The sequence below is a fragment of the Python bivittatus genome, unplaced genomic scaffold, assembly GCF_059951505.1.
Source record: "Python bivittatus isolate LINGU-HERP-01145 unplaced genomic scaffold, Pbiv_v1 ctg000080_np1212, whole genome shotgun sequence".
Lineage (NCBI taxonomy): Eukaryota > Metazoa > Chordata > Lepidosauria > Squamata > Pythonidae > Python > Python bivittatus.
The window spans coordinates 13,855,048-13,878,231 of record NW_028277035.1 but is presented as its reverse complement, the minus strand read 5'-3'; the positions used below and the strand labels follow the sequence as shown (position 1 = coordinate 13,878,231).

Sequence of the window (23,184 nt, the reverse complement as noted above, 5' to 3'; positions counted from 1 at the left end):
CTGAAATGTAGCAAGTAGGTACATGGAAGTGGGTTTGTTTTCAATACAGTAGTAGTTTACAGCATAGATGTTTCCCCAGTCCTTACACTGCTACTTTTTCAGCACCAGCAATCTTTTTATCCTCTCAGTTATTTAATCTTCCTATGTTAGACTCTATAGTGTTTCAATAATTTTATTACTCATATGGTATTTTTTAGAATTTCTGTTTTTAACAGAATTTTAATTCATTTGTATACTTTACGTTTTGTATGAATTTGTGTTTTTACTATGCGTCACCCACAGAACTTTGAACCACACAGAGATGAGTAAATAAGAAAGAAAAATAAAATACATAAACAAAAGTTATTTCTAGACAGAAACACTATAGGATAATATTAAAATAACCATTTGCCAGTGGAAGATTTTGAGTTCAATCAGTAGCGTCCCCTTAGAACCTGAGAAGGTTCACAGTTGGAAAACAACTGAAATGTGAGTGGATAAAGTAACACTGCTTGGTTTAAAGCAATTTTGTATATTCATTTGGCAGTTGTCATGATTGCTACTATTAATTTCAGTGGAGTGGGGCAACTCTTCCACAAGCAAATAAGGGCAATGTAGCTTGAGCCTCTTCTTTTGCTCAAGCCAAAGCTTTTGCTCAAGAGAAGCTTTTCCTTCTCTTTTTTTATCTTAACTTTATTTACAAAAGCTATCTTTATGTGTTTGTGATTGTATACAATTATGAAAACTTTTAATTAATATTTATATTATCCCTTTCCCTTGTACTATATTTAGACAGTAAGAGTCCTTTGAAATAGAAGGTTCCTAGTGCTACCAGTCAAAAGGTATTATAGACGTATTCCATCTTTTCCTCCTTAAGAAACTTCTCTGAAAAAAAATTACATAAGAAATGGTGGGAAAAGACTAAGCATTACAAATGGAAAAGGTAGACTGTATGTGTTATAAAATGTGGTTAAACTCCAAGAAAGGATTATTAGTTACTTCAAGTGGTCGAGGATATTGCTTAAGTTTCCAAATGTGCCTGAATAATTACCATCCGGTGTTAAGTTCTCCAAAATACTTGTTGCTTGTGTTGTTCTATCTCCTTGTCTTGTTCATTCAAGAGAAGTGGGAATTTTTAATTTAAATGTTTATTCTCTGAGTCCGCCAGAGGGCATTTTCTACCTCAGGATGTTATATCTCCTGGAGCTAGTAGGCAGGGTCCACAATTAAACTTGCCTTTCCAGAGAGGATGAGGAGCCATATTGTCTCCCAGATTGTCCTGGAAAAGCAAGACCAGTCTTTCATACTGTAGCTAACTAAACAGGAAAAAAAAAAAACCACTATACTTTAAGTGCATTTACTTCAGTTTCATAAAAAAAGACAACCTACTACTATTACAATCCACTGTTGCTATAGTAGTGGATTCCTGCACTGGGCAGAGGGCTGGATTAGATGTTCTCCAAGGTCTCTTCCAATCCTTACATTCTATGATTCAATGATCCGAAAGGTCAAACAGAAGGAAATCCACAGAGTACTGCCTACCACTCCCCACATATGATGAAGCAAAAGCATTAATGGAATTATGCATGTCAGTTTCCTGAACTAGAGACAGGTTGAATGCCCCCCATTGGCTTCAAAGAATAGACAATCATGGTAAGAATTCTGATTTTCTCCTAAGCCCACGGAGGGCATTCTCCACCTTGGGATATGTCAGAGCAACACAAATTCATGGAAGGAATTCTGAAATCAGCAAATCATCAACTCAATACTTTCGAAGAACATGACTTTTCAAAGCTCTGAGGCACATATATCTATTTTGTACTTTTTAGAAAATTTCTGCACAGAGGGCCATGTACAACCCTGCATCTCTCTCATACGATAATTGCCTTGGAAAGTTACAGTCCTGGCTACATACTCATCCTACTGAGCAAGCAAGCTGTTACATTCCCTTGCAATTTTTTCTACTATACATTCTGAAACCAATATGAAATAATGAATTTATTAAATTGTTCCTTGTTTATCTACTATGGAAGGATAAAAATAATTTCTGATTTTCAAAACTCTAAAATTCTGTAAAACTAAGAGCTGTACATACATTTAATTTAGGCCATGCATACTCCTTAGGATATAACCACATCAGAAAGAACAACTGAAGGGACTTCTGGGAGAGTAATGATGGATTGAAGATGGCTCCATTTTTTTTGCAGAGCTGATGGCCACAGCAGATAAGAGGAGCCGGCACAGGGTCTGGCTCTTTGGAACCATCTCTGGATAAAAGAGATGACTGGATCACCCACAAGTATTCCTTACAGAGGCTCCCTGTGATGATATTGCAAAATGGTGATCTCCAGCGGTTTGAGCACTCTGGGAGTCACAGGAAACATCGAGCCCAAGCCACAGTTTGGAGCCTTCAAAAGAATACTAGATTTGCATACACTTCCTCTTTTAATTGATAACGGAAATGACTTATTATCAATTTATTCAGAAATTAAAAACCTTCTGAAGGGCAAGTTGCTGCACACCGGGAGTATTTCCTTTTATCCTTGAAGAAAGAAGACTTAAATAAGTTTAAAGATTAAAAAGAAAAATTTTAACATTGGGAAAACAGCAAAAGGGAGTTTAGAATGTTGATTGTGGACAGTTAAGGGACCAGATGGATTTGAAAGAGCAGTTCTTATGGACTGTTTCAAATTTTATAAAAATACAGCTGATGATTTTGGAATTAATTGTAAGAAACCTTACTGTAGGAAAGTTTTGACTGAAAATAAAAGATAAGACTGGGCTTTGAAGGTTAACTAGAGGGAAAGGAGAGCAATTAAAGGAGAAGATACCTACTACCATAATGGAGGAATATTATTTTACTATAGAAGAAATAAAGTCTGTTTAGGAACAACATACTCAGGACTCACTTTTAAAATTTTCTGATACTTTCAAAGTGAATCTAATAGAGGTTATAGAAGAAGAAAAGATTCTATTGGATAAAACAGAGGCTGAGGATGATTTGAATAGAAATCTTAAAATGGACTTTAAAAAACTGCCAGATTATAAAAGTGATATGGAAGATATGGAAAAAGATGTGGTAGATTTGAAAATGGACTTAAACGTGTTTGACTATGAGTGATATGGAAAAAGAAGTTACATCAGACCTACAAAGTATATTGGTTGATGTTTTAACAATTAAAGGGGGCATTAAAATTATAAATTAGAACAGTGACTTTGAGAGTTATCTTATTTTGGATTCACAAAAGGGAAGTACTAAATCTCTGAAGTTGTTCCTGAAAACAGTAAGGGGGAAAATGATAACAGATCAACATGTGGGACTTTATTTGAAGAAGGGATTGAAGTTCAAGCCTCTTAAAAATAAGAAACAGGAGTTTAAAATGGACTTATTTAATCAGGGTTAAATTGTATAAATTGTGATTTGGGGTTGTTACTATTGGAATCTTTTTTTTTTTAACCAGGATTGTAAGATGAGGATTTAAAGATATTTTCATACGGGGATAAGTTTTTTATATCTTATTGTTACAGAAAGTTATAGGTTAGAATGTAAAAGGGACCTATTTGATTTAATTTAAAACATATATGTTATTATTATTGGTATTCTTTACGCCTGTGGGGATAAATCTTTTATGTTTTGCTTATTAGAGAATGTTATAAGTCAAAATGTAAAATGGACTTATTTAAGGTTAAAACATAAACATTATTACTAGTACTCTTAATGCTTTTGCTGAGTAAGATTGATGATTTTTTAAAAAAATAATTTGGCTATTGCTAAGGGATGAGAAGGTGCTAAGTTACTGCAAACGTTTATACTTGTTTGGAGTAAAGGGGGAGTCACTTTTTATGTCTCTCTCTTTTCTCTTTCTTCCTCTTTTTTCTTTTTTGTTTGTATGTCTTTTTTAGTTATAAATTATAACTAATTTATAAAGCTAATTATAATTAGCTTTTATTTGTGTAAAACTTTAATAAAAATATTATTAAAAAAGAAAGAACAACTGAAGGAAATTTTCTTCCAACCAAGAAATTAATATTGGACCAAATGTAGAATTTGTGTAGAAAATAAATTGCTGGGGGGTTGTTGAAAAGAAATCTCTAATTTTGAATCTTATGAGCTGATAACTATCAAGAAATTGGTTTTGAGAGACAACAGCTTAAAAGATCATATAACCATGGGCTTAAAGGGTGCCTCATACGTACTTTCACTCTGTAAGCATCCAATCAAACTTCCATGAGAGAAATCCATGGAACATTAATTAACTGTACCATCCTTTAAAAAATGGCTTTTAGTATGATGAAATATGATTTTTACTTCAACTCAGGGTGCTATTTTATGGTAGCAATATGATGTATAATAATGTTGGTGCTCAAGCAATTATCTAAATCAATGTGAAGGAAGTCAAGAATATCAACAGTTTCCAAAGACAGGGGATTTTTCCTCTCTAGTTTATCAGGATAAAAAGTTCTTTCTATATACTCTCGGAGTTGAAGACTTAAAGAAAGCAAAGATTTTCAACATCTTATTTGAATAACTTAATTTATAGACAGTGCTGTGCAGCTGTTATTGAATATTATTGAAAGAGCCTCTGAACTGAGCTTGGACAGAAAATCCTGGATATAAAACAAGACACGTTAGCATTTTTTAAAGTCAAAGACATCCAGGACTGGACCAAATCAGAGTACTATTTATTGAAAATCTGGGCATTCAAAATCTGTTCTGATGCCTGGATTATCTTCCTGAGGAACCAATGACTTGCATTGTTGCATGTCCCATGAAAAGTTTTTTTTTTATGGAGTGCAAATATTTCTTAGTTCAGGAGAGACATTGTAGCTTTTGCTGAAACAATCCGATCCTGATCCATCCTAATTGTTCAGGTAATCTTTAGTGGGGATGCTCTCTATTTTGACCAGCAGATATTGGCATATGCTACGTGAGCTTAATTCTGATGGAACTAGTTTTACACTTTATTCATGCAAGTTCATCAATTTCCAGGTTCCAATGATCAATTTTTCTCCCAGGTGGGTTACCAACCAACAGGCTGTCTGGTATTTTCAAGGAAATATCCATTATTAATCTGTATGTATGTATGTAGCCGCTACTCCAATTTCTGGTGAAATATAATAGATGTTCATAATTATTTATAAAGGAAAGCTATTAAGTTTTGGAAATATAGTAAGGTCTTTGAAGTTGATAATGGTATCAAAAATCAGAGGACAAGGTCCTCCCCACAAGTATTATCATGCAGAGAATTGGCTAATGAGATTACTGTAGAGGTCTGTTTTGATCAATTAAATTTTACTGAGTTTCATGATTTTTCATTTTCTTTCTGGAATATGAAAAACTTGGGCCAGATAGTGTGAGACTAGGCTGAAGCTGCCATAACTAAAAGATGAAGCAGGCACGTAAGCAGGGAAGACAAAAGGCCAGGAATCGTATCTAAAAGATCCTTTTGAGGAGGTAGATAAGAAGGAAACAAGTAATTAAGGAAACAAACAAAAAAAAGTCACCTGAACCTAACAAAGGAAGTTGGGCCTGAGCACATGGAAACCCTACCCCCAATCCCATCAACAGCTACCAGACTTGTAAATTAACAAGGCAAGACTAGCTGCCAGTCTTGTGAATCAACAATGCAAGGACTTTGGGGGATAAAAGGGGTCCTGAAGCCCCCCCACTCCTTGAGTCACCTTTGGATCCAGACTTGGTGGCTTCTGTCCCTCTAGCTAGTGCCTGGTAGTCTAGTTGAGAAGGACTTGGGTAAGTGTGGATGAGTGTGTGTGCGCATATCTGTCACTGTTCCTAATTTCAGACTGTAAAACAAGGCATTATTTTCCCAAATTAGGATAATGCTATGTTGTGGATGATTCTCTACAGTGGCTTGCATATATGTTAGAGACATTGCTTCCTGAATTCCAATTAAATCAGGATTATATCTAGACAAGGTATAGGAAGATTCCCTGGGTCCAGAGACATGCAAGTAGTGAAGCCATGAATGACTGCTTGAGTTGTTGAGCTTATGTTGGAATTAAGGGTCTAGTATTGAAAATAGTGATGATTGTAGCAACATAGCTCATTAACTTCCTGTGATTTAGTTCTCTGAGTGATCATTTCTACATTCAGATATAAGGATTGGCACCTGTACAAAACAAAGCTCAAAGCATATTCTAGCTGATTTTTTTGAAAAAACACTGCCCTCTGCAATTGCCTAAAGTACCTGGCCATCCTGGACCTCCCAATTCCTAGACCAACATTATACCCAAAGAAGAAGGTACACCTGCAATGGGAAAAGAGGGTGGGTCATGTGAATGCATAGACAATCACTTGAAGAACTTCAGCTACAGATAAGCAACTGTTTTATTCTTCATTGACTCTGTGCATCACACATAGTATAACTAGCTTACCCTCAGAAGACAGGACAGATATCATCGTGATAAAATAAATAACAGTACTACATGGTCAAAATTGGCATCCACCCTAATCCAGACATCAAGTTGATGATACTTCACAAATATGGATAACATGGCTGAAGTGGAAGATCTCCAGGTATCAAGAAAGTGAATGGCTGTATGAATGCTCATGTTGCCATTGCCCTGCTGGAATATCTATGAATGACTGATGGTACTAGTTAGGTGAACTAACTGGTAAACCACCAGAATATATCAATAACCCAGTGCAAAAAATGTTGAGAAGTAACTGATAAAATATGATGCTTCCATTCATAGTTAACTAACAGCCAGACCAAAAAAAAAATGTCAATCAAGTTAAAAGACAAGATAGCTTTGGACATTTAAACAATATAAGGAAGATGCTATACTACAGTGCCATCAGGATGTGAGGAAAAATTGATAGGATAGTGTTCTGTCTCAAGTGGAAATTATTTTTATTTATTCATTTTATTTTTTATTAGGCATGACTTTGGGGACAAAGTAGAATTAGAACATAAAGTTACCTCTTTATATTGTACCATGCCTTGGTTCAATTTGGAGCATAAATGCAACAAATACTAGCAAAGTCATTTTAGGGGTTACAAACAATGAGAAATGGTAGCTAAAATTTCAAAGGCTTGGAGACAGTTTGAGTCACTATTACAGAAAGACTTCACTTGGAGTTAGTCTTAGTACTGGGAGACAAAGATTCATGTTGTGAAGCAGAGAGCTTGCAATCCCAATTCACTCAGAACTGGAGATCAGTCATGAGCAAGAAATCCCCAGCAGAAGCTAATGGTCCATGTACAGAAAGATGTTGATACCTTCTTTCATGAAATATGGATGTACCATTGCTATACATTCTGTAAATATCCATGGTGCTGTTGGTAGTCCAAAGCATGGAACCAGATATTGGTAAAGCTGAAGCTAATTAGGAATGGAAGGAAGCAGCAACTGTTGTCTCTGATGGTATATGAAAGTAAGCATCATTGAGATCCAGTGTCATGAATCAATTTCCCAAATGAAGGAGGGGAACCATGTTTATTACCATGCAGAATTTAAAGCTGATAAAAAAAAGTTGAGATCATATAGAAGAGAATCAATCTCAGACCAAGACAGAATGAGAACAAAAACACTTTTTACAGAGAGGTTGTGGTATTGGTTCTATAATCAAAAGTTAGCTACTTTTTGATGAGAGTAACAGATAGCACACTAGGCATTTGAGAGGGGATAATGTCAAGCTCTATGACATAGACTTTTGTGATGAAAAGATACAGTCCACTAGTCCAACATGATCTGCCAAACTTGGTGGAAAAAACGGTCTGTCTACAAGCTGCATAGCACAGTTTGGAACTGATGGAGGCAAACCAGATAGGCAAAACCAGTGCTTGCATTTGTCTGCAGACCATATGTTGAAAAGGCTAATACCTCTGTATCTCAAAGAAACACCTTTGAAAATACTTTGCTGCAGTTTGGAATTCAGAGTAAGACTGGTAATTGTATTTTGAGTAGGAGCTCTGATCCCATCCTTGGTACTACAAGTAGGACAGACGCTGAAGAACCCAAGTGGAACAATCACTATGGAGTATTTTTCATATATCGAAATTTGCCCAAGTACCATTGATTTTGAAGAGAAAGTTCTCTATATGGAATTCAGCCTTTAGTGAAAGTTCTGAGGATCTCACAAGCCTGCCCAGTGAAATAGCACTTGCCATAGATTTTGCTGCATAGTTCACATTATGCCACAAAATGTTGCTCTGTTGCTTTGATAGTCTCTTTATCTCAATACATGCTGAAAAACTCCCAAAATAAAAAATAAAAAAAATAATTGCCCACAGAAGCATGGTAGTTGGTAATCCTGAGGTCCAAAGTTGCTGTGAAGTAAAAACTGTGACCAAAACCATCACGTTTATGGCTCTTCTTACTGGTGGGAGGTGCCTCTATTATGATGAAATATGGTGATGGGTATATGAAAAATGCAGTTCTTCCCCTGAACCCTGTAAAATTTCTCCAGTCTCTTAAAAGTTGGAGGAATGGATGACAGCCATTCCCAGAGTTCCTTAGTATCATATAACAGGGTTTGTAATATTGATATAACTGAAGGTATTGGAAGAGTAATTTTGAATCAACAAAACACTGGATTCTCTATTAGCACACTTATGTCTAGCTCTAAAGCTTGAATCATCTAAAGTAGTTGCTCTGCACAAAGGCAAATGTCTTCTGTAGGTAAAATGGGAGTGGTGGTGGTGGCATCCATCATCATTAGATCCGATGAGGTAGTAGAAAGGTATACTGACAATGTGAATTCTATTGTCTGGATCCAAGAATACTAAAGGAGTAGGAGGTGCCAATGGAACATTTCAGGATATAGTACTGAGGTTTAAGTGGCTGCCAAGCTAGTAACTTCTATGGAGATATCATGGCAGATGTTAGATATAATGGCAATAAATCTCTATTCCAAGAACCTCAATCCTGCATTCAGGAATTAAATACCAGCAGAGATTTGATACAGTAGGTACGTTGTTTTATTGCAGAGAATGATGAAACAGTGCAGATCACAAATATCATGACATATCTTGGATTTTTGGCTATTCTTTTCCCAGTTCTGGGACTGGAAATCCCCTGCACCATGTTTATATAACTTTTTTATCCAATCTGAGCAGCACTGGATTCTGATTCACCAGGTTCAGCCCTAATATCAGATGGGAACTGTTGAATGGTGAGAAGAAATATTTATTGATTGTACTACCAAATTGGTCAGAATACAGCCTGCAGGATGGAACCTGAGAAAGGAATGATTGGCAACATTGAAAGCATTGAGCTAAAAGTTTAGCTGGATAAAAACTGGAACTACAGTCGTGAGCACCAGTATTTCTGTCATGATGAAAGTAGCTAGGTCAGAAACAATCTATGCAGCAACATGCATAAACAAAATGAAGAGATAAGGGTGGTCTACTAAACTGTCCTCAGGACTTTAATCATGATGACAAAAGTTATGTAATTTATATTATAAGAAGGGGAAAACTTTGACATTAATGGGAAAACCAGTTCTGTGTTGGGGAACAAAATCTTTGACAGGGCATCAGATCCTTATATCAAGCAATGTGTAGAAAGAAACACTGGAGACTTCTGTGATAACCGGTGAGAAGGTCATTTTAAGAATGTATCCATATTCTAGAATGCCAAGACAAGACTCAAGGATTTTGCATTCCAAAGTAGAACTCAATAAATGTGGTTCATTTTTCAGCTGCTATGGTCATGCCATCAGAGACTGAAGCAGAAGTAGGAAAAAAGGTGAAGGGGATCTTTTTGTTACCATGAAGGGATGACACATTTCTTTTTTTGGAAGGATTATAGACATCTGTCTTTTCTTCAGTCTGTAAGGTCTTGGATTTTGCCTTCTAAGAGCAAGCAGCCTGCTATCAGAGGTAACATAAGGTCCAATGTCAAAGTTGGTACCAGTGAGATCAGTCTTGGGATTGAAAAAAAATCAAAGTTGACACTAGTGCCATTGTTGTAGAGTTCTGTAAAACTGATGGTAATAGTGCCATCAATGGAACAAGATTTTGCAAAGGTTAAGCCCAATTTCTTACTACTCCTTTTCTGAAGGCACAGTTGCCTGAAGAATTTGTTCTGCTACTCATGGTAGAAAGAAATAGTAGCCAGAGAAAATAAAAAAGAAATTTAAGTTAATGACACAAAGGCGAAGGGTGTTCAAGATATTGCTTCACTGGTGGTCGGAAAGGAATTATGGGAAATTGGTGTGACCAGGCAAGGTAACCAGACACTTAGAGAAATGAGTGTGCCTGCATGTGGGGGTGATCCTCAGCTAGGGAATTTTCCAGAACATTCTTTTGTACAGGTACCACCTCATACATGTGGTCCACAAATACCACAAAGTATAACTACAGATATCTTCAATGCTCTTTTTTGATGAGCACATGACGATATATCTTGACAACTTGACAGGAACTATAAAATCCTGTTGGTTGCTAGATGCTTGGATGGATTTGAGAGCTTCCAATCATGATATGCTTTTTGCTGAGATACTTGGTTATTTATTTGAGGTACAAAATGACTTTATTATTTCATTCTTTTTGGCATTAAAAAATTAAAATAAACTTCAAATCTGATCAGAGATGTGCTACAGCTCTGCTCTTAAATGAGTAAGAGGTGGCCGTAACACAATTTTCATGTTCATGGGACCCTTTAATTGTAAGGAAAAATAAACCTATTTCCTTGAAGATGCATGAACCAACAGATCAGTGACAATTTGTGACCAATGCATTGGCAAAGTCCAGAAGGCAATCACAGTCCAGACAGGCTTGCTATCACACGTACTGATGGTTCTTGTAGAATTTGGAAGATACATAGTTTGAGACTGAGACCTGGGAAGAATTCTTAGATATTTGCTTCCATTAATATAAGTGGTAGACAACATTTTTGCAGCAGGGAACTGCACTTACTTTTTAAAAAGAAAAAGGACTATAAGGAGCATGACTAAAATGGTGACATTGCTAGAGTAGGTGGAGATGAAATTTTCAGCTACAATTTTTTTTTTAATTTGGGAGGGAAGTTCTATGTGGACTCAACCTAAACTATGTGATTAACAAGACTTACGAATTTTTGCTATTTTAACAAAAAAAAAAAGGAGGGGGGAGATCGTATTGCTTAATTTCTGCAGCACAATCTTAGGAGTATTTCAGAGATTGTAAAAATGGAGCTGTGGATACATGTGGATTAATACAGTATTCATCTTTGATTTGTATCTTAATTCTTCAGAAGGTTTAGACATGATAGTTCATCAGGTAGAATGAAAGGGTTGGTTTGTTCTCGACCTATGTCCATTTCCTCCTGGCTAGTGAAAGAGCTTTCTTTTTATCATTGGTTTTTCCTATTATGGTATCCTAAGGCTCCTGAAAAAAAGGAACCGATTAAACCAATCTAAGGACATTGATCCTTCTCCCAGGTTCTTAACTACTGCATGTGTCTTCTTGCAGCAAAATTAGTTCCAATGTCTGAACCTCTGAAATAGATAGTACCCAGAGTTGAGTAATGAAAAAGAGCTCCTGTGTATGCAAGTTTCTGTAAGCCATTCTTGACAGGCTTAGGGTTGAAATCCAAAGATGCCATCTTTTATGTTGTTTTTATATTGGCAGAAGCTCTAATTAACATTGTAGAGGCTTCAAAGTTTTTGTGCACATCTCACCTTTTCCCACATGCGGGATTAGGACTCTACCTCACAATAGGAAACTAATGCTGCAACAGAGGTATCAGTGGTAGGAAATTTGAGCAGCTCTGAAACCTGAGTGGGAAATGCACAGAGCTTTTTCGCTAATTTCAACATCTATTTCTGGTGGCATGGGACAGCCTGCTTTTCAAAGGTTATTATTGTGGTTTGAAGACAATAACTACAGACCTGGTAAGAAAGAAAATGGCTTAGGAGAAGCAAGTACTCAAGTTCACTGAATAGAAGAGACTTATAGCATGCTACATGTTTTGGCCAATGAAGTTGTGAAAAGTTCAACCTGGAATAAACAAGTCCATGTAGAGGTAGGTTCAAGTTTTTCTGAAAGGGCAACTTCCACTTTCAAAATAGCATCCAGAGCTTTCCAAGAAGCTGAAAGACAGCAAGGAGGAAATACTAATGGATATTTTTTGCATGTCCTTTGGAATTTCCCCACTTTTAAAGGGTCTTCTTTTGAAGTTTGAGAGTAAGCTATCAGCCTTGAATGGGAAACAGATGAAGAAAGGTGAAAGTATGTTCAGATAACACTGAATCCCAGTGAGGTAAATGGGACTTCCCCTTATGGGGACAGATTCTTTTGATAGGCCAAAAGCCCTCATTTTGTTTGCCCTTTAACCACCCAACCAGATAACATTGACCCTATTTTTAGGAGCAGTTTGGTAATGTTAAGGGGTGATTTCCACCTCTTAAATCCTCAAACTGCCCTTCAAAATAGGTCTAAAACTTTAGGTTCTATATTATGGGAGGAGTCATGATCAATCAAAATGAATTGTTGGAGGCCATAACTGGCCCACAGATTTCCACCCTTGAATTAGAAAGGATCTAGATCTGCCCCTTAGCCCTAATGTCCCTAAAATTTCTTGGGTTTCTTCTCTGGATAACTCTGAGTTGGAGCAAATGGGAGATTTATTACTCACCCCCACCTCTGACATCCACCCAGAAGGTCTTGGAGCCAAAATGGAAAGCTGCCCTGAGGGATGGAATGTTGGCCCTCTTCCAAGCTGTTGCCCTCAGAAGCCTCCATTCGTTGAGTTCGAAGAAGTGGGCTCGGTGACTGTGTCCCCGCCCTGCCCTGTAGGAAAGTGGAGGGCAATGGGATGGAACTCAGCACTTAGGAATGGAAGAGGTTGCATCTTGTGGGTCTTTGGTGGATGATGGAACCTAATGGCGGTACAAGAGTTGTGGTCTCCAGTGATAATGAGTGCCATAGATCCTACAGTACTGCATTCCCATGGTTACAAAGAAATGTCAGGAACAGCCAGATATACCCTCCGGTTCCTGGTTCCCCATTTCTTTAGGTAGGAGGCAGATCAGCAAGAAGGCAGAGAATATCCCACCCAATCCCAGTGCCTCCCCACTTGCCAATTTTTTAGGTAGGCAAGTAGTTACAAGGGCTGGAAAGGGGAATGGAATGCTAGGTAAGTAATAAAAATAAAAACAACATTCTTCTATATATGATGTATACTGAACGGGCTATTAAAGAATTCCAGTTAGACCAATCACTCTACTCTCTAGGCAGGACCAGTTTAAGAGGCAGAGGCAAATGTACTTGTGAACCCTATTAGCTCCAGGAAGTCGTGCCATCCTGAGGTGGATAATGCCCTCCATAGGACACAAGGGAAGTACAACCCCTTTTATTTCTTAACTCAGACAAATCATAGGAAAATGAATCTACCAAGAGGCAGAAAGACTAGGCATGTTTGATTCAATGGCAAGAGGCAGTTAAGGATGGTTTCACATTTCTATGATGACTTCTACTCAGTAATTCAGAAATGTAGGAACCATATGGGAGATATGGAATTGCATGTCAAGGACTATTAGCAACCAAGTGACTCCAGCATATTCGGACACAATAACTTCTCCTACATGACTCCTCCATTAATAAAACAACTGGACAAGACAACTGTTTTACCTCCCTCAACTCTCAGGTTATCTCAGAAACTTTAAGTCTAGGGATTGACATAATGCACTTTTTATTACTGTTTGAATCAGAATACTTGGACAAATAGGCCAACATAAAAAAGTGTAATACAATACTTCATCTGAAGAATCTCATTCACAAATTTTGACTCCTACTTGAGTATCATTTTGAAGCATTAAATCATTTCCTTGCTGTTCTTGCTTGAACTGATGTGACTGCCCTCTCCTAGAGCATTCCATCATATAGTGGTATATTTGTTACATAATTTACATGGCATCAGACTGTACTGCAGCCCAATCAACTCATTGTGCCTCAGCCTAACAGGTAGAGAAAAGACCTTTCCATTCAAGTGAGAGTGAACATTTCAATAGCTGTGCCATGAACCAGTAACAGAAATCTAAAGGATGAGGTGAAGGAAAGATCTTTGTCTCACTCACACACATTGAAAATGTCACAAGAACTGTGGTTGCTGAATTGGGAATTGGAAGAGAAAGAAGACACACTCTGGATCAGCTACTGAATTGTACAGAGGATTTGGGTTAGATTATGGAAATACTGAGGGACAAAAGGGGAAAAAATTCTGACAGAACTGTATTGACAGAGGAGGAGGCATGAAATAAGAGAGGAAAGGGGGCAGAAAAAAGGGGTAATTAATTTGCTTCTTGTTAATAGTAACTCCTTTTTCTAAGATTATGTTCCTTCATAGGAAGATACAATGTCATGGAGACAGAAGCAATGAAGAGACATGGGCATCTGCTTCTGTTTTAAGAATTAGAAAAATTGTGAGAAAATTAACTCTGCTTCATAGATTCAACCTTTCAGCTGGCTTGTTAATAGCAGGATGGAGCTCAGTGCTTAAGCCAAACAACCCGCTCTTAAACAGAAGGAATTCTACCAGTGTACATGTCCCATGGCTTGTACTGCATGTGTGTAAGAGAATAAAAATAGCTCTACATTTCTAGGTGCTGGTTAACGGCAGTCACAGTGAAGTTGCTCGTTTTGCTAGTCTGTAGAAATGTATGCCTTTTTATATTAAACAAACCTATTTGTAGGTTGACTGGTATAATTTTATTTAAAGCAACATAGACTTCAAACTAATTTATATTTTGCCAAGGTACTATGAGAATGAGTACCAAGCAATCCAATATAATTCCATTTAATTTTTAGTTCATGTCCAAATGGAAAATTTCTCAGGTCAAGCAAATTAATACCTGAAATTCATGTGACATGGTGCCAATTTCCTTGTTAATCCTCAATCATAGTTGGATGAACTAACATGGAGAATACATGGGGGGGGGGTGTTCTCCAGATGTGTGGACTTCAACTTCCATGGTTCTCAGTGATGGTGGTGCTGGCTGGGGAATTTTGCAGATTGTCCAAACTTCTGAAGACTGCTAAGTTGGGGAAGGTTGGTCTAAGTGAGGGGTTGAAGGAAGATTGTTGTACATGATTCTACACAATTTTATTCCCCTTTTTTCTGTAGTGTTCTTTCTTGCAGCACTGTTTATCTGCTCAACTGCATAGCCAGGAGGTGTCATCTGGATGCTTGAAGTGATTTTTGCCTGTCCTATTGTTCTAAAGTGTTATGTGGATTTAAAGTAGAGAAAAATTATTCACTTAAGCCTTTTTAGAATATGGAGCCTGATGATAAAAAAAAACACAAAGCCAGCTTGGATTTTAACTGCATACTGATTAAATACACTGTTCAGAATAAGCATTTATTAAATAATGCCAGGGTCAAATTGGACAGTGTTATTCATATTTTTAACTGGGGTGTATATTTATGCATGTATTGCTGAGGAGAGGCCCAATAGGAGCTTTTCTTCTAATGCAAACAGCAAGTCTGGGAGTTGATCCTGACTGGAACTATGTCATACATATACCCTGATTTTGATGTGGCATGGCCTGATGGCATTACTTTCATCTAATCACTATCCCACAGCAGAGACAGATTGCATCTATTTTTAGCTATTCCAGTTTTAAAATAGAATTTTCCCTTTTCTCCTGACACCATCATTTTTGTTGTGGCCATGAACTAGCATACTTCATTGATAATGTGGTTGATGATGCAGTCTGCCCAGGATCACTTTAGGCTGCTGAGGATAACTCTCCCTTCTGGTCCCTGGGAACTGTTTTCTATGTCCACTCTACTATTGGCAGCAGGAAAATCTGGTTCATTCAAACTAGGCTATCCACTAAGTCTCTTGATCGATTCCTGGCTTGGAGATCTGCATCAGCCAAAACAGAAGCTGACTAGTGGGGGAGTGAGGGGTGTTGCACTGAGAAATAAAAGAAATACAGATATCTCCCTGTCACTTCAGAGTGCAACCATCCTACCACACCTGACAGCTATTAATATGAAATGTATTAATATTTACCCAACATGTATTTGATTACAAGAGAATCTGGAAGAGGTAGCTTATCACTTGCCAGGTCACCAGTTGGATGGATCAGCTCTGTGGGGTCAGAGACCAGTAGGGTAAAGAGCTGGCTCCTCTCTCTGTCTACTTCTCCTGCAATTGCAGCCGTGGAAGGTAAAGAACTGACTATCCATCTCTATCAATCAGCCTGAAAAACAGCTGAAAGGAGCTGCAATGTCCACCCAAGATGTGTCTACTTTTTTTTGTTTTACACAGAAATAAGAGTTTAGCACTCTTTCAGAAAGAAGAGTTAAAAATAGCTTGAAAAACAGCTGACAGGCAAGGGTGGCAGTTGCAAAGGGAAGTGGGAAGCTCTGCCACTACACTACACCAATGTCAGCTGTTATCCAAGCTATTTTTAACCGAAAGAGCACTAAACCCATATTTAAAAGCAGACAAACATGGTCTAGTGATCTTTCACTGGATCCATGTCTAGCACTAAACTTGTGTTTAAAAATAGCCTCCCCCACACCTGACCTGTTAGCTGTTTTCTGACAGGCTGACTCCCTGCTCCTGCTCCTTCCAGCTTTTCAGTCTGGGCTAAGAGAGGGGTGGGAGAATTTGGGACAGACTGCTCTTCATCCATCTTCAGTGGATCTCTAAGAGAAGGGTGGGCAGGATGTGCACTAAAGTAGGAAAGCCACATTTTGGCAAAAGGCTAAAATCATGGGTCTAGCCAACTATCAACATTCTCCTTCTCTCCTCTCCCCACCCTTCCACCCCAGTTCATTAGGGAGAACACTTGGTGGTTGTATTTTCAACTGGCAGGTCCCTTTCCTTAAATTTGTCCCACATCATTCCTACAATAAGGAAAGACTCACTTGCTAGCATTTTTACTGAGGCAGAATAAAGCTTGGCAGTTAAGGTAGGAATTTCACATCAGCATGCTTCTCTGCTGGTTCAGGGGCTGTGGGATCGCACATTACCCCAGCCATGAAGAAATAAACAATAAGATATTTAGTTTTGTCACCTGGCTGGAAACAATCAGGAGAATGAACTTCTTGCTGCTTTATTTGTATTTTCCTGCTTTCAAACATAGTGAAAATTACAAAGCATGAAAAATCATATAAATGTGCTCCATTTATTGTGACAGACATAAAATTATTTTGGCCCTGAATACTGTTGCATATATGTTCTGCATTCAGAGAAGATGGGAACTACAGAAGCATGATTTCATTTGGAGAAACTGACAAAGATTAGTGTAAGTTTTAGTTACAGGTTATATTGTTTAATTGCACAAATGGTTGGCTTATATGTGGATATGCTCTATGAAAATATACTGTCACTGAGTGGAGATAATACTTTATCTTCGAACTTTCTTATTTAGACATCAAAGGCATGCTCATATATAGTATTCATTGTGTTGTATAGCTTGTCATTGCAATGTAGTTAACTAGATTTTAATATCAAAATGATGTTTTTATTTGTTACTTTCACATTTTAAAGTCATATAACTTTATACAATAGGTTTGGATCTTTGCTCTCTCTTCTTTGTTATTCTTAATGTATTGGGGACTGGGGTTAGGGTTAGGGAATCTATATCAATTTAGGTAGTCTTAAAGCAATCTCGACTTTTTAGTTTATTTGGAGAGTTCTAAGGGAATGATAAACTAAACAATGTTTCTTTGCTAGATGCAGGACAGGCTGGTGGTACTTTGATGAGATATTCGAGTAGGAGCATGCACCTCAGATTTGTTTCTTACCCACCCCCTATCTATTGGCCATAATGGAGTCTCTGAAACATGAAACGCTAACAGAACTGAACGGACACACTGTAATTGCTCAAAAAATTGGAATGGGGAAGGGGAAGAAATGTACAAAAATTATAGGTCTGTTTTTGTTCAATTAAAAATAATTAAAAATGAAGCTAACTTGAAATATTGTTTCTTTCTTTTAAAAAAATAATACACACACATATATATATATTCTACCTTATAAGCAACACGGGCTGGGCATTTCTTCCCTAACCCCAGGGGTGGAGACATATGTCTCAGCATCTCATACATGTCCATGAAAGTCATCCGGCCCCTGGGAGCAAAAAATAAAAAATAAAAAATAACCAATAATAACCAATAGTAATAATTTTTTAAAAAGGAAAATACACGGAAAAATAGAATAGAGAAAAAGAATTACAAAGAAGAAAAATATTGAAAATCAATTAGAAAAGAAAGAAGATAAAAATGAAAAGATTACTGTGCTGCTTGTCAGCAAGGAGTATGAATATACTTGATCTTCATGGATGATTATGAGTAGGAAGATTGTTCCTAATCTAATTGTGGTCCAGCAAAATACTGGTCTATACATTCAAAGTTTGTGTCCCTGTCACAAGAGGTCAGATTTCACTTAAGCATGTGTCATCATCTGCCTTGCTCACTGTGAGGTTAAAATGCAGATCACAATCCTTATATTCTTAATTGATCAAAAAATACAGAGTCAGGTCTTCTTAGAAAGAAAGAGAGAAAGAGAGAGTGAGATAAGAAAGCCCCTCTTTGCCAATATCGGAGAAGGGAGGACTACAGGGAGAAAAGGTGGTGGGAAAAAAAGGCTGGAAAGAATTGGGGAGAGGGGGAGGGAAGGAGAAATGGTAGAGTGTTGATGGAGTCTCTGTCCTCCCCAGATGAAGTATTAATGTGCAGAAAGTGGCAGTGGTGGGTATAGAGAGACTCATAAAACCTTCCAGGCCTAGCTCCAGCTAACAGCAAGCAGAGATGGTTCAAGGTAATTGATATGCTCCATGCGTTACTGGTCTGGGTGGCAGCATCATTTCACGCATTCTGTTGGCTAATTACATTACTAAATTACTTTTGAAAGTGCAATATATAGATAGGTATGTGTACAGATATATATATATACACACATATATATATATATATATGAAAGATATATATTAAAAAAACCATAAGCAACATTCATTCCGTTGATGCTAGCAGGTTTTAGTGTAAGTCAAACCTTGCAAGCAACCCTATGAGGGCATTTCTTGCCTAAGCCCAGGGGGGGAGATATTACACGTAATAAACTGTACATATCCTTATAATGAATTCGGCCACTGCAAGAAGAATACACGGGGGTTAGTGCAGACGCTACAGGGCAAAAGAAACACATACACTGTTATGTACACACAGAACATAGCAGAACTAATGGCTAGAGACCTTGAGTCCAGCAATACCATTTCCCTCTGCTTATACGAAGGAGCTGAACTTTCCCATTGGCTGCAGTAGGAAGAAAGGGGCTTCTTAGAGCCATGCACATCAGTTTTTACTGATGCTTCCCATCAACATTGTGAGAAGGGAAGTGAGCCAGTATAAATTACAATAGGAGTGGGCAATCTGTGGCCCTCCAGATGTTGGTCAGTGACTTAATCCTTTACTATGGCCATGTATGCTAGGGCTTATGGAATTTGGAGTTCAAGAACAGCTGGAGGGTGACATGTTGACCATCCTTGGTTTACATTCATATACTAGGTAGGTGTGATGTAACAGAAGCCTTATACAATAAGAGATAATGTAGCTGAGATTTACATCAAATCAGAACTTATCAGAGCTTCCTGATTCTTGGGTACTAATTTGTTTATCTTTCATGTGGTTTAGTTGTTTTTTCAGAACTCAAAATGAACTTGTTAAAATCAATCACTGTCGCTATGCGCTTTTATATCAATATTTTATTTCTTTTCACTGGTTTTATTAATAAATATACAGCGACTTGTACTTAAGTGGGGGCAGAACTAGATTTTCAGATAATAAATAATATCCAGATAGTGCTGGGTGGATCTTCTGCTAGGTACCAATTACAACTTTGATAATTGTGCCTGCTTATAGTAGCATTGTGGCTGGCTTCTCTCCAGCAAACCATAGACAAATTTACAAGAACAATTGTACAATAGAATGGAAGGCCAGACCCTGGCAGATAGACATACATACACGCACACACATAAAGTCACTTTTAGACTGAAATAATAAGAGTATGTCATCTATTGCTACCAGAGCTACTAAGCATCCTTCCCTGATTGATCAACAGTACATAATATCTGTGAGTTTTATGCAGGATGCAAAACTAGTAGCTCAATAGTTTTTCTTTGGCTCACATGTTGTGAAGTGGGCACAAAATATTAAGCATTATCACCACCAGGATCTCAATTTAGACTAATTTTTTGGCTCAAATGTTCTTAGCATTGTTACCCGTTTGTCCTATGGAAAGGGCTATAAAGCCCGCAACTCAGATTAAAGGAATGGCATGGGTATATCCCTGGCCACAAAGGGACGTATATCATGTTCTTTTGAACATTATGGGTTAAAGTGAAGGTGTGTGTGTGTGGACTTGACAGAATCCAGCCGCAAAAACCTAAAATTAAAAAAGGAAATGTTAAACAGTGATTAACTCCCACATCTATTTCTTTCAGTCAGTTTTTTATAGTAAGACCCAGAGAAATTAGCCAACAGGAATGGAAATGGGAATAGCAGAAGGTCAGTGGCCACAGCTCCACAGTGACTGGAGCTCTGCTAGAGTGCGTGACTCACAATGGAGCACATGCAAACAGAGGCAGTAGCTCCACTTCTGTCTCAGCTTAATATCTGTCTTTCTCTCACAACACAGCAGTTGATGCTGTACCTATCAAGACCTACTATAGCCCAACTCTGTTAAAATAAACAAGATAAACTCCTAGCCTTCCTTGTGAAGAGAATTCTATTCTTCTATTCATCTTCTTGCTCTAGCTGGTCTGCCTTCCATTTTGGAATGAGTCCAAAAGCTTCTACCAGCCAAATACCCCTCCTGTGTAAAGGTAATAAAATAAACTTAAGTGGACTGGCGCTCACTTCTTCACTACTTCTAATTTTTAGCTCTCACTTTTCTACCAAAGTTGAAATCAGAATACACAAATATTGGGTTCCTGCCTCTCTGTTCATATTGAACTACTCCCTCCCCCTGCCATGGTCCTACTTATTAAGGAGCCTATCCCCAGGCATGAATCAATCAAATCCACTTCCTTAAACACTTGCTTCAGATGGACAATGGGTCTGGGTTTCATATTGGAAGAGGCAAGATAGATGTGTCCTTACCAGGCAGCAGGGTCATACTCAGCCCACACACGAACATACTCATCCAGGTGGTGGGGCCCCAAAATGGAGGAATCACGGGTCAGATATTCAAAATTGTCCATGATGACAGCCACGAAAAGGTTCAACATCTGCAATATCAAAATTGTAGTGAAAGATAGAAATATAAAATAACTAGAAATTCCAGAAAAAAGATGGATTTCTTTCTTGTTTCACATTGAGGCCTGGCAAGAACCTAAATCCATGTCTGCTCAAGCAGCTAATGAGAAGGGCCAACATAATACTAAGCAATATATTTTACACTCTTTCTTACACACAAGGATATACATTTTTAGATAGACGGATATACAGACTTACATAAATGCATACATAAAAGCAACAAAACAACTCAGTGAGGACTGAGCTTGTTCAGTGGATATGGACTACTGGTGGATTTTAGGGTAATCACAGGATAGAGCAAATAGAATAAGCTTTCTTGGAAGGGAGCACAATATGGAATCCTGTACAGAATCACTGCACACTGAAGCATATCACCAAAAATCAGTTCTTAATTTGTACAAAGATACTGGGTTAGATTATGTTGATCCAGATACTCACAAAGCCTCTCCTATTAGTTCCTGCAATAAAACAAGGAAACAGAAGCAACTAATACTAGAGGCATCTTTTAAACTGGGCTTAACAACCATAAAGAGAAATTAGGCAATTCCAGAGGTGCATAAATTTTCTGTAAATGTAAATGTTTTAGAAAGAGAGTCATTGCTTGAGATGCAAGTAGGCAGTTCAGTAGGTTATTGATATGGCCAGTATTGTACAGTTTGATGCCTTCCAGATTATTGGATTATCATGAACCCTTAACCAATGGAGGTAACAGAGGCTGGGGAAGTTTGACTAAAAGTAATACCTCCTTTTCAGGCACATACTGTAACCTACTTATCCCCATTAGTTGCCCTTTGCAGTTACAAAAATTAGGAAGTGATTAAATGACAGACATTAGAAATGAAAAATGAAAAAGTATATTGGTCACATTTAAAATATTTTAATCTCCTGGTGTTTATTTCTCCTCACTATTTTTTTTAAAGTTGAGTGCTGTTGTTGAATTGACAACACTTTCAATCTGCTTAACATCAGGAATGAAAAGTCACTACTCAATTAAAATATGCCATCTAGTTTTCCATACTGGTTTTCCATATTTTATCACAGAGAAAATGCAACTTTTTCTTTGAGATAATATATTTATTTATATTTCAAATTTGGACACCACCCATCTCATGAGGAAGTGACTCTAATATAATATAATCTCATGAGGAAGTGACTTTAATATAATATAATTTGAATACTGGGGGGAGGGGGAAAATATCTTCCTCGATAAACTGTGTGTTTACAGTACTATTTGGAATGTCTTCCCTGCTACCTATGATAGTTAAAATGTGTTTGCAAACATCTGTTTGCCTTGCAATAACCAATATATAGAAGTTTTATCCTTCCCTCTCTTATTTCTTTTATTGTATGTTTGATAATAATTTGAAACATTTGATTTTTAAAAACTATTCTGAAACATAACATCTCTTGGATAAAGACTGACAGTCCTACAACTGCCTGTTAAATCATACTGAAATATTATCTTAGAAAGATAGTCTACTGACATTTTAACCAGTAATATTCATACTCTCCTATAGCCCAAATGCATGCTGTATCCACCCATTTAATACTTTGTGTATCCTTTACTCACCAGGAAAGAACATAGGAAAATGAAGGAAACAAAATAGAAGTATGCAAACTCATTGCCACACTGATATCCTTTGAGATCTGCTTTTTCATCACAGAGTTTTCCACTTAGACAAGAGAGCATGATCTCATGCCAAGCCTCACCTGTGGCACTTCTGGGAAAGGGAGATGAAATAAGAACAGAGAGTGAGCACTGGAAACTTAGCACAGAGGGAACAGTCATATCTCCATCTGATGAGAATTGTGATACTAGTAATCAGAAGCCAGAAACTTGTGGGCTCAGACAGTATGGAATCATTGCTAGAACAGAATATAAACTATGATAATTACAAAATCACTTGTTGTCCATGGTGGACAATCTTGGAAATAAAAGAATTATTTTTTCTTACACAGAACTGACTCAGCCACTTTTTGGTGGAA

At 37.5% G+C, this 23,184-nt stretch overlaps 1 protein-coding gene across 1 annotated transcript in view; it reads right to left on the bottom strand.

Annotated features, from left to right (window-relative positions):
* CACNA1A (calcium voltage-gated channel subunit alpha1 A) overlaps positions 1-23,184 on the bottom strand; it is a 216,363-nt gene that overhangs the window by 38,341 nt on the left and 154,838 nt on the right. The window contains exons 34-36 of the mRNA XM_088134001.1: positions 22,769-22,919; positions 21,043-21,170; positions 18,938-19,034 (exon numbers count right to left, since the gene is read on the bottom strand). Coding sequence (XP_087990127.1) covers positions 18,938-19,034; positions 21,043-21,170; positions 22,769-22,919 — 376 coding nt within the window. The remainder of the gene's footprint in view (positions 1-18,937; positions 19,035-21,042; positions 21,171-22,768; positions 22,920-23,184) is intronic.